This window comes from Apostichopus japonicus, chromosome 2 (genome assembly GCF_037975245.1).
Source record: "Apostichopus japonicus isolate 1M-3 chromosome 2, ASM3797524v1, whole genome shotgun sequence".
NCBI classification, from domain to species: domain Eukaryota; kingdom Metazoa; phylum Echinodermata; class Holothuroidea; order Aspidochirotida; family Stichopodidae; genus Apostichopus; species Apostichopus japonicus.
Window position 1 is genome coordinate 20,422,076 of NC_092562.1, and position 18,423 is coordinate 20,440,498.

Below are 18,423 nucleotides of genomic sequence, written 5' to 3' on the forward strand. Positions count from 1 at the left end.
TTCGATACAGCTACTTTGACTGCTTGGCTAATATATACATGTTTGCTGGCTGCCCACACACACATCTGTGGAATTCCTGAAAGAGGTGTAAGAGGGGAACATACAGGCATCCATCCACCATGCGTCCCCCCCCACTCCCAGTTCATAATAATGAATTGTCGGACTGTTTTTATGCGCAGTACTAATATGCTCAGTGGAAACAATGTCAGACCCACTAGAAAAAGTTGTTTACCTTTAGTTATAATTGGGTGTTCTTCTTGAAATGCATCTATGTCATCTTACAACTCTTCTTTCTCTATTTTCTTTTCTTTTTGAAATTCTTTCTCTCCTTTTAATGACAGGTTTCTCTTGAAGATGATTTTGAAAAGGGATGATTCTCATTGGACGACTCCATTCTTCAGTTCCCTCATCAGCAATCTTGAGCGACAGTGAGTGGTTCAAAGCACTTAATTGCATTTTAGTTCTGATCCTAAACTGTTGTAAACTTTTACCATCAACTTTTCACTAAAGTCTACTGTATTTTTGTAATCAATTGAGTTGTGTTACACTGTGCTGAGTTGTGTTACACTGTGCTAAGTTGTGTTGCACTGTGCTGAGTTGTGTTACACTGTGCTGAGTTGTGTTACACTGTGCTGAGTTGTGTTACACTGTGCTGAGTTTTGTTACACTGTGCTGCTTTGTGTTACACTGTGCTGAGTTGTGTTACACTGTGCTGAGTTGTATTACACTGTGCTGAGTTGTGTAACACTGTGCTGCGATATGTTACACTGTGCTGAGTTGTGTTACACTGTGCTGAGTTGTGTTACACTGTGCTGAGTTATATTACACTGTGCTGAGTTGTGTTACACTGTGCTGAGTTGTGTTACACTGTGCTGAGTTATATTACACTGTGCTGAGTTGTGTTACACTGTGCTGAGTTGTGTAACACTGTGCTGAGTTGTGTTACACTGTGCTGAGTTGTATTACACTGTGCTGAGTTGTGTTACACTGTGCTGAGTTGTGTTACACTGTGCTGAGTTGTGTAACACTGTGCTGAGTTGTGTTACACTGTGCTGAGTTGTGTTACACTGTGCTGAGTTGTGTTACACTGTGCTGAGTTGTGTTACACTGTGCTGAGTTGTGTAACACTGTGCTGAGTTGTGTTACACTGTGCTGAGTTGTGTTACACTGTGCTGAGTTGTGTTACACTGTGCTGAGTTGTGTTACACTGTGCTGAGTTGTATTACACTGTGCTGAGTTGTGTAACACTGTGCTGCGATATGTTACACTGTGCTGAGTTGTGTTACACTGTGCTGAGTTGTGTTACACTGTGCTGAGTTGTGTAACACTGTGCTGCGTTATGTTACACTGTGCTGAGTTGTGTTACACTGTGCTGAGTTGTGTTACACTGTGCTGAGTTGTGTTACACTGTGCTGAGTTGTGTTACACTGCTGAGCTGAGTTGTGTAACACTGTGCTGCGTTATGTTACACTGTGCTGCGTTATATAACACTGTGCTGCGATATGTTACACTGTGCTGAGTTGTGTTACACTGTGCTGAGTTGTGTTACACTGCTGAGCTGAGCTGAGTTGTGTTACACTGTGCTGCGTTATGTTACACTGTGCTGCGTTATGTTACACTGTGCTGAGTTGTGTTACACTGCTGAGCTGAGTTGTGTTACACTGTGCTGAGCTGATTTGTGTTACACTGTGCTGCGTTATGTTACACTGTCCTGAGTTGTGCTTCACTCTGCTGAGTTGTATAATTTGAGTTGTATGAGTTACTGCTGAGTTGATTACTTATAAACTTTGCATTATATTGCATTGCACTGTAGCCCATTGCATGTATCTGTAAGCGAGGCCGATTACGGTAAATGTAGAGTTCGGAAGGATACAAAAATATACTATGTACAACACTGTGAACTGTGCGTAACATATATTTAGTCAAAAGTACTATGTACAACACTGGATTCGTGCGTAACATATATTTAATCAAACATACTATCTAACACCTCGTGGCCAACTCTGCCAGCCTTCTCTACAAGCGAGCCAGGGCTCGCCGACAGCTAACATGCATCAGTGAACATACAGATTAAACTATTGTTACAAAAATAAAGGGCATCATTCCTATATCGTCTTAGCATTTCGGATATGCAAATGAGGGATAAAGGTTAAGGGTGAGAGTTAACTTTATAATTGAATAGAGTCGTTTGTTATTTCATTAAAAATATAGTGGGCCATCAGTCTTTATTATAAGATGTTACATATCCATTGAGGCACTGATTTGTTTCCATCATATTCGGCATAAAAGTGTTACACAAGAGCTTACTTACTGTATAAATAGACATTTGTTCTTACATCCATTGTATCTCTTTTTGACAGATACCCAGAGTCGATGGATGAGGCCATCCAAAAACTGGCCTCAACGAAGCTAACCAATGAGAAAGAGAAGAAGCTACAGACATTTCTACACATGACGTCGTCTGGATGCAAGCACGAAGTAAGATAAATATATTCATAACAGAATCTTTCCTCGCTCACCTGTCTCCATACAATGTTTGCCCTCCAGTTTCTCGTTCACCTATGCAAATCGGTATTTTCATGCAGTTCTGTTACTATTTAGATAGGTACCTCTTTTAGCAAGGTTATTTTGCTGGGTTTGATGCCGATGTTGTCACCGCTTTATATCTGAACATGCCTCATTGTGTACTATTTCAGTTTATTATTAGTTTGGTCACTTTTGGTTTCTGTGACAACCATAACACGGGCAGTCACGACAGCAAGACCAAGTGTGTCTGTTTAGCGTGTTACTTTGATGTTTCAATAATAGAAGCAGCGATAGATGTCAAACTTGATGTGGTCTTGTATATTGAAGTTAAAAGAAGCTGTGTGTTGCTATGTTTGGTCAAAGGTTATTTCCACTCGGCAGAGGTCGGCAGGTAAAATCCCTGTAAACACGATACCCTGCCACAAGAAATGAAGCCAATTGTGGATCTCCTAGATATTGATGCTCAATAAATAATTACCAAATACAATCATCGTGGGGGAATATTTTACGTTGCGAATGCAATATTTTCTGTTGTCACCTGTGAGATGCCGTGTCAACAATTGTTTTCTTTCCCAAACAAAACAATAGAAAAAAAGAAAAGCCTTACCTGGGTATAAAAACATCAGAATCAGTTGCTATCTTAGGGAATCACTGAAATAAGAAGGAAAAAAAAATGGTGTGGGTAAATGACATGTGAGAGCTTTATCATTGTCATGTCAAAACACGTAGGAATAGAAGACTTGAAATAACAGTCGGATGGGCCTCTCTCATATGTGTAACAGCTAAATTTATGAGCCTGTAGCTGTCTACTGTTACTGTTACCAAGGACCCGCAATTACTGGATTTGTTGATATGTTACGTTACAGTGAGCTGTAATAATCAATCTGGGGATAAAGCAGCAACAGTGTCTCCAATAGGAGAGATAAATTTTTCTAGAGAACGTCCATCATTTGTTGCACTCGACCTCACTTGATTCCTGTAACCAGTATTATTCTCCGTTTCCTGGCATTGATTTTATATCAAAAAACAGAACGGCAAGATTAATCCCGTAGGGCGCCAAGGAGATTAATCCTTAGGGCGCCAAGTCAGAAGTGCAGTCGTGAGATACAACACAAGATTCAAGGATTGATAAATTCCAAAGACGACTCATTCTCTCTCTCTCTCTTTATCTTGGCAGACTTGATTTCAGAATTTGTTTTTTTCTTAGTTCACCCTTCCCCTGACACATAAAGTTGATTCTGTTTTTTTTTTCTCTCCTTTTCTACCAGGTCTTGCCTGAAGTAGAAACTTCCTTAGTCTTGAGTCTAAATCACCCAAACAGTGAGACCAGGCGGCTTGCCGTTAGACATCTCCTCACTCTGAACCAGTCGGTAAGTATGCAGGGCAACGAGGGACACCCAATTAATAATAATAATAACGATAATAACAATCAGCAGTTATTTTGACGATGCTTTAGCGACCACAGTTGTGAGAGATACCCTCTAGGGCTTATGGATTGCAACTTACACGTAGTGTGGCTTCCAATTCAACATTTTAACTCAAATTTTGAATCTTTTCAAATTTTGAAAGTCATTTCAGATGGGAAAACCATACATTGCTCTTTTGATGAAAAACCCACTTAATAATGACTCGGCTAAGCCTCATTGCTTCAAATGCCACCGCCTTTAACCACTCCGCCACTCAGAAATTTAGGAAGATTTAGATCAAGGCAGGTCTGATAATTGCCACAAAAATCCTATGTAACGAACACAGCGGGTCAAAGGTCACATGGAAGCCAGGATTTCTCTGATATAAAAGTCAAGGTTGTCTTAACTCGGTCATAGATTGGTAATGTATCCTCGTTGTTTGTAGCATCCTTCTGAATTAATTACTTTATAATCTCTGTGATTGACAGTTGCTTCCTTTTTCTGTTTTTTTTTCCTGTAAAGGGAACTGTTGACTCAGAGTTTTTACAGTCTGCTCTCTCATTGAGAATAGAAGACAGAGACCCCAGAGTTATCTTCGAAGTCCTTCAATTTGGAGAGGTAATATTCTTGTTACATTTGGTAATTTACAACATTTATTTGGTCCTAGTATTCAGAAAAAGGGAGGAATATAGAGAGGGATGATATTTTCTTTTTTAGGGAGAGAGGGTTGGATGTGAGATGGAATGGTGGTGGTGAGGTTGAATTGCCTATAACTTTATTACTTATTCATATTGTTCATATTTATTTGGTTTCCATCATGCCAGTAACTTGGTGTACTTCCCGGTAATATCAAATAGCAACCCCGCGTCCGTCAGCAAAGTGAATGATGAATTTAAATGCTTGCCATCGGTGTATCATAAGTTGTTGTACACGAGTTTCTGTCCAGAGTCATTAAGATGACACGAACCTCTGAGCTTTGAGACATCTCGATTACCTCTCTGTTATTTAAAAAGGAAATTTGAGTGTATGAGTTGCAACAAAATGTCACAAAATTCCAAACGTGCGTATGAGGTCACTACTTGGACTCGGGCTCAATATGAACCTATGAAACACATGACACATTTGAAGGTTGATTGGGAAAGTAAACAAAAGAAGCTTACACCCTTAGTAAGAATGTTGTTTTTTTGAAATTGCACATGAGAGAAATCTGGTATTTAAATCTGGTATATAAAATATGTTTACTAATTTTAATATTGCAATATGACCAGCAGCTCCTTGAACAATTCATGGTTTCCTCTCTCTCTCTGCCTACATAGGATCTTTGCAATGTGCTGTCTCCAGAACAAGTTGCGATCAAATTAGAGAAAATGCTCTCCAAATGGCACCGTAGGACCAAGGGTGTTTGGTGAGTAAACATTCATGAATATATTCAAATGTTTGCTTAATATCCATTTAACTTTTTTTTGGTTGTTAACGTTGAAGAGAATATGGCTATGCATCAAATGTTAAATTCACCCAATTATTCACACTTGCGAACATCCATAGGAACTGATCTGGTTTGTATCTATGCAATGGACGTTTGTTTTGTTGCTCATGGAAATGCATAAAATTTCCTTTAGACTGTACCCTTACAATTAAGCCTAATTATGATAATAGGGTGGGTAAAATCTAAATTAACGGTAAGACAGTCAAACATGGACACGATGAGAAAATGATTCTCCGGTATCTCTCCCAACGCTCTCTTGTACACATCCCCTTCACTTGAGGGTATTATTACATATGGAGGGCCAATCAGGATGCAGACAGTTCTCACAGTTATGAATATGCATATCCATCATACTGAAGTACAGATAGGAAAGTCAGCCAATAATTCACATTCCCGCTCGCCATATCTGTAGGGAAAAAACAGTCTTGTTAGTGAAGAATACATCGACAGGAAAATGTTTTCTTATATTAATCCAATTGCATATGCTGTCAGATATTCCCTTACAATTATTAAAGCCTAATTATGATAATTTTTCATTTCCTGTCAGACATACCCAAACAATAAACTTACACCTAACTGTGATAATAAGGTGAAAGAATCACCCAGTTTAGATTTTATTATATAAGCTGTTATTATATAAGCTGTTTGCTTTAAAGTACTTTGAAATTAACTTCTTTACAATGGTGTTTGAAACCACCAAATTTCTGCACTCTGCAATACTTCATAATGTGTCTTAACAAAGGCGTAGGAGCCCAATTTAATTTGGGGGGCTGTAACGACTTGCCCGAAAAATATAACCAAAAACGGTTATTACATCGCATGCCAATTACAAACAATCATTTGCCATCTTATTACCCTTCCATATTGGTTATCATTTTTCGGGAAGTCGTTACAATAATAATGATATTAATAATATCAGTTTAACCATTGAGAAACACATTGCAATTTAGTTTTCTTTCAGTAGGTGCCAAAATAATACTCAGCACATTGCCCAAATTTTCATAAAAATATTTGATTGGGGGGGCTGCAGCCCCCCCCCCCCCGCCTCCTACGCCTTTAGTTCTTAATATGCCTCAGTATCCTGTATTTGATGTCTGAATATTCTTTCTGGGGAGGATGTTTACTCAGAGGAGCATGCTAGATGGAGAATTGGCTTTAATGACAAGGAGGGCAATACCCACACTCCATTATAAAACCCTGCTGGGGACACCCCTGATACAGGGAACCTGTGATTACAAATAAGGCTCTCCCTAAGATATACATGAGTCCAGGCCCATCATTCATGTCCCTGCTGGATATTGCCATGGTGATCAATGCCATGTAAATTGTGAAAGTCTATTTGCTTAAACAAAAGTTTTGTGAACTATAAATAACAGTCATGCATTTTATTTATTTTTTATTTTAACACAGGCCTGAGGTTGCCGCCAAGTGCATAGAACTGCTGACTTCAAGAAGCATGTCCACCGAGGAATCCGCAATGGATGCAGCGTTTGCGATCGTATTGCCGTATCTGCTGCCCTCTACTTCCGAAAGAACCAAACAGGATTCGGACATGTTCCACTGCATCGTTACGTCAGATTTGGGAGAGTCTCATGGAATCATGAAGAACCTATCAAAATGTGAGTTTCTTTTAGGAATTGGCTTACCTACGGAAATTTAGTCTTGATCATCATTGCTGCATGCGTGTAATATCTTGCAGTGCTCTAAAGAATATAACCATATCTAGGCAGCTGATATTTGGGAGGAAATGTTGGAAGGTGGATTTCCTCAACTCCCCTAATACTTCTAATACCTTTATGTGTTTCTTTTCTTTTCCTGTGCAGTTAAAAAAAAGCGTGACAATTTATCAGGATTTACCGCCCAACTGCTCCAACAAATGGCTCAAAACTTGAGTGAATATCCCACAGAGGAACGAAGAAATCTTGTGAGTTAACTCAAGTTCTTCAGGTTTAATATATGTGTCTATTTTTTTTTTACGTTTTGAAACAATTTATGCTTCCAGGTTCAAAGTTCAAGATCAGTTCTAGAACCATAAATGGATTTTTTTGGGGCTTGAGAAAAATGTAAAATGATTGAAACTTCTAACATCTAAACCTGGAGGTTTTTTGTAGGAATTAGATCTTAAGTGCATGCAAATTTGAAAGTTGCAGAAGGAATTGTTTCTGAAAGAGAGCTCTCAATACCCTGATAGGCTTGACAAAGAAGATAACTTTCTAGGAAAACATAGGCAACAAAACGAAAACTTGCAACCAGGTTGTGCTTTTCCCCCTCCCCTACCCCTCCTCCTTCCTCCTTCAAAACTGGAAAGAAAGAAGCAAAATGGAAAAAACAATTGAGCCTGGTAGCAAATTAACCATTAACTCTTTTTGCATTCTAATTCATATTTTTCTCCATGTTGAGATTAGAGGGAAGGAGGAAGGGGGGGGGGGGGGGGAAGCAAGGTACACATACCTTACAATGATTTAAACGGGGTTGGTTCAAATAAAACTTCCTATTATGCCTTTCAGTCGGACAAAAGTGTTCAAATATCTAAATGTCATCCACAATTCTATTTGCAGATATGATGAAAGGATAAAGTCGGCACGAACTTATTGCTTGACACACAATTGTACTTACTTATAAAAAATTACAAATGGGCATTTTTGTTCTTTCTATGTTACTTCCAAAGGTCAAATTCCTCTTGGAATGTGGAGATGCTCATCATTTGAAAGAAGCTTACAGGTTTGCGATAAGTCTCATTTTGACCAGAACTGTCAGGATGCTTGGCAAGACTGAACAAATGGAAATAATTGATCTTCTACTGGAGTCGTTGACAGAGGACTTGGGTCAGGTCAAAGGTCACACAGAGCAAATCAAGGTATGAGTAAGTGTGAAAGATTTAAGAACTGTACCTTGTGTTGCTAAAGGTTAAGTTAAAGATAGAAACAACTCAATTTCACCTCCTATTGAAAGATAATGTGGGGGACCTGTTCATTCTTTTTTAGGGTTAAGGGTATTTAAATTTACAATTAATGATGCGTTGTTCTCTGAAAATGTGTACATACTGTTTTTACTTTTAGCGATATCATTAGAAACAATGTTACAAAGCATCATAACATGATTTTAATCAGTAGTAGAAGTATCCACTTAATCAACTGAGATTTATGAGAAATGATATATGGTTCTTCACCAAAAAGTTATGACCCTAATGTATAATGGTATCATCCATCTTTCTATGGTATCTTCTACTTTAATGTATTAAAGCTATCAAAGGCTTTTATGCTTTGCTAAGAGGTTTGTATTGATTGCTTGATGAGCTGTTATACTGGTTGCTTGATGAGCTGTCATTTAACCCTAAAATATTTTCCTTGTAATTTTAGAAAGAAGATGTGACTGGGATAGGCATTCCTGAAGCAGTTTTGACCGGTTTGTGCCAGTTATTGACAAAGAAGGAGTCAACAGATGGCAAACTTTCAGCAGAATTACTGCTCGGCCATTTGTGGTGTCTGGAATCCATCGTGGCCACTTTAGAGAGAGTTGAAATGCCAGGAGAAGGTATGTACAGTAGGCTATATTTACTCATCAAACAGGTCAGGATGGTTAGTACTGTGGAACTCCTAAGTTGCATTTTGTATTGAATAGTGATGAATTTGAGATATTAAATGTTTGTTTCATTGTAAACAGAAAGTATTCACAACTTTTCTTTTAGAAAACGCCTGGCTGGAGCTACATGCAAATAGTGAGGACATCAAAAACCGCTATCTTCTGACTCTTGTGAAGCTGTTTGACCTTTTGACCCAAAGTGTTGCATATGCAACAGATGGAAGTGTCACTAACTACTTGAAAGAGATTTTGGGACTACTGATTCAGGTGAGAAGAGTTCAAGTTAAGGTTTTTTTTCTTTTCATGAGTTTGGAATATAAAGGTCAAAGGTCATTTGTTCAAACACACTATTCAAAACAGAGAGCCCAGAGTATGTATCAAAAATACAAACTAGTAAGTGAAACTGTTTTGGATTTTTCTGTTGTCTATTAGACTTAAGAGAAGAAGAACGTTATCATAACGCTTATCAAACGGTGATTTTATGCACAAAACTAAGCTTGGTGACTGTTAAAAACATTGAAATCAGTTCAGGCTATTTTTCTATCTATTTAATTTATTTCCGCATTTCCTATATTTTTGTCTTTTCATTCTGCCTCTGAATTAGATCATGCAAGGATAAAAACGTCAGACTATCTATCTATTAAATTGATACATTAGAATCATCATCAGTGTTTCAGTGTTCCAATTAACTGAAGTTTACCCATTCACCAAGTACACAAATCTGTGGAAGTAGATATTAAACAGTTTGCTGACTGTTGATTTCTCTTTTTTAGTGCAAAATTTTTAATAGCCTTCGGATCGTTAGAGACCACCAAATGTTTGTTCAGAAAACCAAAATCAACTTCGAAATTAGCCTGGGGACTGTTTACATCAAACTCACCGATTGCATTGTAACCAAATACCCCCAAATATGTAAAATGATGAATTGGGATCGCCCACTATCTCATTAGAGATACTGAAATCAGCAGTTGACCTATGCCCGGTGTTCTGCTCATTTAACTTACACATCTCTCCTCCAGTGTACCAGATGTTCATTCTTCGTCATTTTGCTACATCCAGAAAGAAAGACCTGGCATTCTGTCCGGGAGACAACCAAAAAAAATCCTGAACAAAATTTGCCCTGCAATTTATTACAGTCAATACAGCAGCAACAGTTTATATATCACTTGTTCACTATGACCTTGCATGCTACAGTTCTGAATGTTTAGAAAGTAATGTTTACAACCTTATGTGGAGAGAAGTTGAAGATGAATCTATGTTATTCTGCTTTTTTATTAAGAAATCTTAAAAAATCAACAACCTTTCCATAATTCTTGTTTCAAATTTTGGTCCTCAATTTTTGTTTCCAAGTGTGATGTACACATGTTCTTTGCACTTTTATGACCCTCTCAAAAGAAATATATTTGGTTGTCATGATTATGATTGTTATTATTATTATTATAATTTGCAGAAACATTTTCAGAGTACCACCCAGTTTTGGAGATTCCTGTCATTGGTCTGCACGTCCCACTGTCGTCTCCATGGTGACAGTCCCTATGACATCAGCTACTTGTTCCAAGTCTGCTGTCTAGAAATGGCAAACATCAGCTTCAGTAAAACAGATGATGCTTTACTTGACAAGGTTCTTCAGAAAGACAGCATTGGTAAAGAAAACATTTAAATGAGATGAAACATTTTGTTTGGGGGAGAGAGGGGGATGGTTCTTCCCATTTCTATTTCTTTTTCTTTATCAAGGCAGACGTATTTTTGGCATGTCAGAGTGAACAGCCAAAAATAGATTTTAGTGCTAGTCATGTTTCTATTCCAGTTTTCAAGATATTCAAATATGCTAAATACTTTGAATGTCCTTTTAAGACTAAAGCAGTTATGACCAGTGTTCGACTTATGGCCAAAAAATTGCATAGCAACAAATTTCGACAATTGCTATACAATATTTTTGTTGCATAGCAGTTCCCCAATATTGAATAGCAGTTTTGAAATTACCACAAAACGGACCAAATGTTGGCGATTAATGTATTAACTAGAAAATGTTTGTTTATTATTATTATTTATACTAGTGTTGCTACGATAATCGTTTTCAATATCGGTATCGGCCGATATTTGCAATATCGGCAGCATATCGGTATCGGTAAAATTTTGCCTAATTGCCGATAACAGCAAGACGATATTGAACTTTTCTTTTTAACAGCAGAGCTACCTGTACTTATTGATACTTGCAATGATTTGTTAATCTGCCCAAGACGATCCATTTCTTTAGCGTCAGTTAAACTCAGATTCATTTTCTATTAATATCCATGGAAACCTGACTCTCCGTAACATCTAAAAACACGTCTACGGCGCGCGAATATAACCAATGACCTTCGTGAACCTTGGCCTACACACAGCATTAGTGCAGCATATATACACTGTACTAACCATTCATTTCCTCAAAGGCCTCCGTGAAAACCTTGAACATGATGCATACAGTAACTGCACAGTTCAGCAGTGTTGGAAAACCTTGTTCAATTTCCCGCGAACACACTGCCGATTTCCCGCCGGTGTTCGCCTGCCTAGCACGCGTAACGTGCGAGCATAAAGGCGTGGTGTCCAGGGGCCCGTCTTAGGGCTATGGTGGGGTCATGGGGTAGAACCCCTCGTGGGGATCCTGGGGGCGAAAGCCCCCGAAAATTGTTGTCATTTTTTGCGATGTCTGGCGATGAAAAAATGCGCAGTTGAGGATGCAAAATACTGACAACTTTTTTTATTTAAATTGTCACGAAACTGATGAAAATTTTAAAATGACAAGTTAAAGTAGCTATATTATGTTATAAAATGAAAAGAGATTTAATCTGTCTTTCAATCTTTAAAAAGTGCAACTTACAAAACTTCCGATATTATGAAACAAACAACGTTCAGCAAAGCCCCGTTTCTAGACTGCCTAACAATGAATAGCGTGCATTATGCGTACATTTTTACAACTGCAGTGTTTAACCCTATACCCAACTACTGTACCACGGTACATGTGCTGCGAATTTGCCCAGGTACCTTCGCAACAACTGTGAGCTCATCCCCTGTGTAACACCTGTTTGTTAACATTTTTTTGGCACGTTGCCAGGGAACCTTTTAGTTACGTGAGATCCGTAACCGCCGAGGTGGTTAGGCTATTTGCTTTACACTTAACTATGGTAGGATATTATTTTTTCAGGTTTTTTTTTCGCTATATGGTCAAGTGAATAAGTTGTACATTGAGTATAAACTCAATAAATTATAACTTCTTCATTGTGATCGACAGTTCGTAAGTTAAGGTTTGAGTGTTTGCTCCCAAATCTGACTAGGAATTTGTATCGCACAAATCGGCACAATGTGCGATGCTGATTTGGAAACGTCTCGCAAGTTTGTCGTTTTGGATCGCATTTTGCGATGCGATACCGGAAAAATCGAACACTGGTTATGACGTAAGCCCCTTTAGGCCAGGCCTAATTGTTACAATGTTAATGTCAATCCATTGCTTTATAGATTCAAAGAACTCAAAAACAAAATATCAAGTAAATAACAAAGCACCCATGGGTACAATACATCCAATATCTGTTGTCATAGACTACATTTATTTCAAGCTAATCATTTTTTTTTTCTGTTGTGTTTATTCTTGCTTTTCCTATCGAGTTTTGGATTGTTTCTAAGGCGCCAACCTTATGACCTCTATACTGTGCTAGACTAAGCAGTCCAGTCACTTTGACTGATGAATTGCTGATTGTTTCTAAGGCGCCAACCTTATGACCTCTATACTGTGCTAGACTAAGCAGTCCAGTCACTTTGACTGATGAATTGCTGATTGTTTCTAAGGCGCCAACCTTATGACTTCTATACTGTGCTAGATTAAGCAGTCCAGTCACTTTGACTGATGAATTGCTGATTGTTTCTAAGGCGCCAACCTTATGACCTCTATACTGTGCTAGATTAAGCAGTCCAGTCACTTTGACTAATGAATTGCTGATTGTTTCTAAGGCGCCAACCTTATGACCTCTATACTGTGCTAGACTAAGCAGTCCAGTCACTTTGACTGATGAATTGCTGTTTGTTTCTAAGGCGCCAACCTTATGACCTCTATACTGTGCTAGATTAAGCAGTCCAGTCACTTTGATGAATTGCTGATTGTTTCTAAGGCGCCAACCTTATGACCTCAATACTGTGCTAGATTAAGCAGTCCAGTCACTTTGACTAATGAATTGCTGATTGTTTCTAAGGCGCCAACCTTATGACCTCTATACTGTGCTAGATTAAGCAGTCCAGTCACTTTGATGAATTGCTGATTGTTTCTAAGGCGCCAACCTTATGACCTCAATACTGTGCTAGATTAAGCAGTCCAGTCACTTTGACTAATGAATTGCTGATTGTTTCTAAGGCGCCAACCTTATGACCTCTATACTGTGCTAGACTAAGCAGTCCAGTCACTTTGACTGATGAATTGCTGTTTGTTTCTAAGGCGCCAACCTTATGACCTCTATACTGTGCTAGATTAAGCAGTCCAGTCACTTTGATGAATTGCTGATTGTTTCTTAGGCGCCAACCTTATGACCTCAATACTGTGCTAGATTAAGCAGTCCAGTCACTTTGACTGATGAATTGCTGTTTGTTTCTAAGGCGCCAACCTTATGACCTCTATGCTGTGCTAGATTAAGCAGTCCAGTCACTTTGACTGATAAATTGCTGATTGTTTTTAAGACGCCAACCTTATGACCTCTATGCTGTGCTAGATTGAGCAGTCCAGTCACTTTGACTCTTAAATTTCTGATGTTCAAAATGGTCATTTCTCTAAATGTTTTTGTACTATAGAAGTAAAGCCAGGACTAATAGAAGTAAAGCCAGGACTAATAGCAGTGTTAGAAATTAACTCTACGACAAATCAAAAATAAACATTGTGTCTTATAGTCATCCGCTACATAAGCTGCCCAACTGATGAAAGCCCAGGAAGTTGTATTGGATTCATCGTGACCCTAGCTTGACCTTTGGTTATAAATATTCATGAGTTGTTCAAATTTTGTGTAGCTGTATTAAAGGCTCTGAATTCTTGAATCTTATAAAATACTATCATTCCTGTGAAGAAAAATTGCCATACATCTTTTGACTTGAACAGCAATGTGACCATTTTGTGTAGCATTTTGCGACGCGATACTGGATAAATCATTCCCCGGAAGCCAGTGAGTCTCTTGTAATTTTGAAAAGGACAGTCAGGGTTTATGAATTCTGAAATAATTAATATCACCACCTGCTTTAATGTTGAATTGAAAGCCACCTGACTTGTAAGTTGTAATCCATAAGCCCTTGCGGGTTTCTCCCACATTTGTGGTCACTTAAGCGTCGTAAATATAACTGCTGATTATTATTATTATTAGTATATCTATTATGGCTTTCTTGTACCTCTCAGCCTTTCTGAGTCTGTTGCTTAATTTGGGGCATCCATCCAAATCCATCCGTAAAGTAGCGGTCGACTGTCTCACCACCGTTCAGACCAAGAGCCCTCAAGTTACATCTCCTTACGGTCAGATGTTGAAGTTGATTCTGAAAAGAGGACAAGAGATCATTGATGATGAGCAATATTTACCTCAGGTATTTTTTATATATATATTTTTTTAATTGGTTTTATTTATTTATTTATAATTTTTTAATTTTTTGTTCTTTGTTTTTTTTGTGCTTCCTTTCAATGCTCAAAATGGACAATTGTTTTTAATGTTAATGTAGAATGAAACCATGCAGTTGCATAACTATGTTCATAAGTTCAGTAATATTGAGGTTTGGAGTTCTTTATTCTTGCCATTTCACATCCTTACGTGAGTATGAATCATCAGAGGTCAAACCTGAAACCCATGTAAACACGAGAACTGCCAAACTGAAGCTTGGATGGAGTTCATTATTGATACAAAGATCATTCTTGGTGATTACTATCGAAATTGGTAAAGTTCAGAGGTTATTTGCGATCAACGGAGGTCAAAGTCTGAAAACCTCATACTTGGTATGTGGATCCCACCCTATTGAGTAAGACCCTGTTGGTTACTGCAAAGGTCAACAGAGCTCAAATTTGGAAAACTTTGTAAGTATTATAAGTCCACAGTAAAGCTTGGATGGGTTTTGTTCTTTGCTATGTTTGATAACTACCTCGTTGAGTACAACATCCCTCAGTGTTCAAAGTCTGAAAACCTTGAAATAATATGTGAGGATGATAACTCCCAAAGTAAAACATGGATGCTTTTTCATACTTGTTGTGTGAATCTTCCTTTTATATTAATTATAAGAACCTTGTGTGCCGTTAACATTAAATGTGGAAAAAATTTATAAACATTTGGCAAAGAATCTCCAAGCCTGATGTCTATCTGGTTTTGTTTCATCCAGGCGCTAAAGATTACGTTGGCCAAACTGGAAAAAAGTCAGAAAAGGAGTTCTAGTAAAGGCAGGGTGGATGAAGAATCTGCTGTTGATTGGCTGGCTGATTGCATCAGTTCAGAGCAGACACCACACCATGTCCGATGTGCACTGGTTGAAAGACTTGCATTGGTAGAGAGCAAGGTAGGCTATATGTTTCAAGCTTAAGGATGAACTGGTGGTTTGCTGCAGGGTGAGGATTACGATCCTACAGAGGAGTAAAAAGTTATTTTGAACTATTAAAAGAACAAGATATTGTCGTATGTACCCTATTGGTGATTCAGTTTCATGATGTTGTTAAACCTTACATCAACGATGTATATAAAACATTAGCTTTTAACTCCAAAATTTCATTGTAGTAACCGCTGGCTTTACCCTGAGAAAATTTTTTGTTTTTTCGAGCCTCTGAATATATTTTGTAGATCATGTGTGTTCGGCCGGAATGGAAATAAAATATGTCGGTGCAATGTGGACGTGCAATAGTTGAAACAATTTGTGTTTTTAAATTTGTTTTGTCGATGCTGTTCCTCCAAGTAACAAATACATCAAAGTGTATGATACAGTATGGTAACGATGTACGACCTTTCAGATGTAGGACATTGTGATGAGTGTAATAAACTTTAGTATGGACTTCTTTGACTGTAGTTGAATTAATGGTAAACATAAAGACTACCACCATCTGTCTATGTAAACGGTTGCACACTTGTATAATTCAATTTTTATGTATCCATAGTCTATATCATGAATAGCAATTTCATTTATTGTTAATTTTCTTACTTACCAATATAGGCATTACTCTCTAGACTGATAACACCGATGAAGAATGCAGTAGTCACTGCTGGATCCTCTGTGGGAGTCATGACGGCTTACAACTTTACGCTCGCTAAGAGCATTCTTGGCCACTTCCGACCTGCTACAGCTGACCTGTTGAACGATAAAAACTGCCGGGATAGCTTGTGGTTGTGTCTGTCCCAGGAGGCATTGACGAGAGAGGGAACCAGCATGCAATGCGCCGCTCTGGATAAGGTACGAACAGGATCATCTCTCCTCATTGTCAGTTAACTGCCCAAAACAAATACCAAACAGAAAATACTAAGCTGACAGCTTAATACTAGTATCTTGATCTAAATGCCTAGGTTGGTCATATTCATAAATTGCAATGTTTCTATTAAATGTTTTATTGCAATAAGTTACTCTGAAGTTTCATGGATTCTTTGTCCCTGTTAATCTCTTTCTGTTGTTTTGTGCAAAGAAGATTCCCTGTTAAAAAAAAAAAATCTGTGACGATTCTTTGGTCATTTCACTCATGAAAGGCCATAATGGCATAGATGTTTCAATACCTTTTCAAGCTTATAGAAACTTGAATGTCAGTGAGCCCTCTATCGCTCTCCCATTTCTGCTGTTAGTCTTAACGTGTCTATTCTTCTCATCAGATCTCAGTGGAATTCTTCTTGGCCATGTCTGAACCTGTGCAACAGGATCTTTTTCAGCACCTGATTGCTCTGAGCTTAGAATCGCAATCACCAGATATGGTGAAGGTCCTTAACAGGGTACTGAGAAAGGTAACACTAAAAGGCTTGGTTTTAACTTACAGTAAAATACCTCAATTATTGGACTTCCATGTCAAGAATGCCTGAAAAAGTATACGATAAAAGCTTTTTTAACTTTACAGTCACTTAGATATCATGTGCTGAGTAGCACTGAGCACTGACCAAATAAAGCATACATACATTTTCTTTATTTTGAAGTTTTCATGACACTGTTGCGACCAATTTTAGTCTTGAGTTAACCCATTCATATAAAGTGAGGACTTCAACGTAAGTCTTTGCAGTGATTCTGTAACTTGATGCATTTTTGATAGCATTATGACGTTTTTTTCCTTTATTGTGGAATAGCTCCCTCTGTCTCCTGAGCTGATAGCCGATGAACTTAAAACAGTGCTCCCTGATCAGAAATTGAAGAACCTGCATGACGCAAAGGAAGCCAGGCGGTAAGTTGTGTTTATAACATTTTACAGGCAAGCTCGTGTCCAATGACAGTTATACTAGTCACGACTAGTCAAATTATGTAACGTAATGCTGGGACACAATATATGTGTGACCATGAATTACTATTATTAGGTTATTGTATGAATGTCATTACAGGTACTGGAAACCTGAGGAAAAGCTGTTACTACGGAAACGAACGACATAAATCACTCTAGGCATAAAACAACACTTACAGGGGATGAATAAAGGCAAAGCCTGCTTTGCATATAAGAATGAGGGCAGAGTTTATCAGAGTTATTGGCTTTTCTGGATGACTGTCAGCTGATTGCATCATTTTGGGGTGTAAAGGGATTTATGCTGAACATAGCAATAGTCATTAGAGTCATATGATGTGGAAGGATGGCTATGTTAGTTAAAAAACATTCAGGAAAGAGAAGGTGAAGAAAAGTGCTAAAATGTTTCTTTTTTAAAGTGTATTAGTACTATCACTTGAGTTGCTTTACAGTCATAGAAATGAACAGTATATCCATCTAAAATGTCCAGATATGTCTGACATGGAAGGATTTCATGAGTCCTGTCGTGCTACGTTTTTTCCTCAAGAACAGTTAATATACTTCATGCAATAAAACTGGTCATCTCCAAATCAGTTTCATTGATAACAGTTAGGTAACGATTAACAGAAAATATCAATGTTACTATTTAAGTTTCTTCCTTTTTAGAAAATCTGTTAACATTCTACTGCAACCCTTTTTTTTCTTTCTCTCTTTTTTTTGTCAACAGAAGGAAGCAACAGAAGAAGACAGATCAGAAAGCAGCGGAGGTCAGCGGAAAGTCCTGGCAGAGGGCGACATTTATACTCGAACTTCTCTCACAGAAGAAGCTGCACAAAATGGAAAATGCCTCTAAACTTGTTCCGGAGCTTTTCAGCCTCTTGGCATTGTAAGTGGAATAATTATCTTTCCACCTGTTGTGGAAAGTATTTGCCTCTTATCTTTTGTTACTACATATAGATTTTAATAATGGTTGTATACAATGTTTC

The 18,423-nt window shown here is 38.0% G+C and overlaps 1 protein-coding gene across 2 annotated transcripts in view; it reads left to right on the forward strand.

Moving 5' to 3' along the window:
* LOC139981543 (HEAT repeat-containing protein 1-like) overlaps positions 1-18,423 on the forward strand; it is a 45,626-nt gene that overhangs the window by 9,119 nt on the left and 18,084 nt on the right. For both annotated transcript variants that reach the window (XM_071994018.1, XM_071994009.1), the window contains exons 9-25: positions 342-428; positions 2,361-2,478; positions 3,795-3,896; positions 4,455-4,550; positions 5,249-5,337; positions 6,829-7,037; positions 7,242-7,342; positions 8,087-8,275; positions 8,778-8,952; positions 9,107-9,267; positions 10,451-10,643; positions 14,405-14,586; positions 15,367-15,540; positions 16,186-16,422; positions 16,830-16,958; positions 17,292-17,386; positions 18,165-18,323. In XM_071994018.1, the coding sequence (XP_071850119.1) occupies positions 342-428; positions 2,361-2,478; positions 3,795-3,896; positions 4,455-4,550; positions 5,249-5,337; positions 6,829-7,037; positions 7,242-7,342; positions 8,087-8,275; positions 8,778-8,952; positions 9,107-9,267; positions 10,451-10,643; positions 14,405-14,586; positions 15,367-15,540; positions 16,186-16,422; positions 16,830-16,958; positions 17,292-17,386; positions 18,165-18,323 (2,496 nt within the window). The remainder of the gene's footprint in view (positions 1-341; positions 429-2,360; positions 2,479-3,794; positions 3,897-4,454; positions 4,551-5,248; positions 5,338-6,828; positions 7,038-7,241; positions 7,343-8,086; positions 8,276-8,777; positions 8,953-9,106; positions 9,268-10,450; positions 10,644-14,404; positions 14,587-15,366; positions 15,541-16,185; positions 16,423-16,829; positions 16,959-17,291; positions 17,387-18,164; positions 18,324-18,423) is intronic.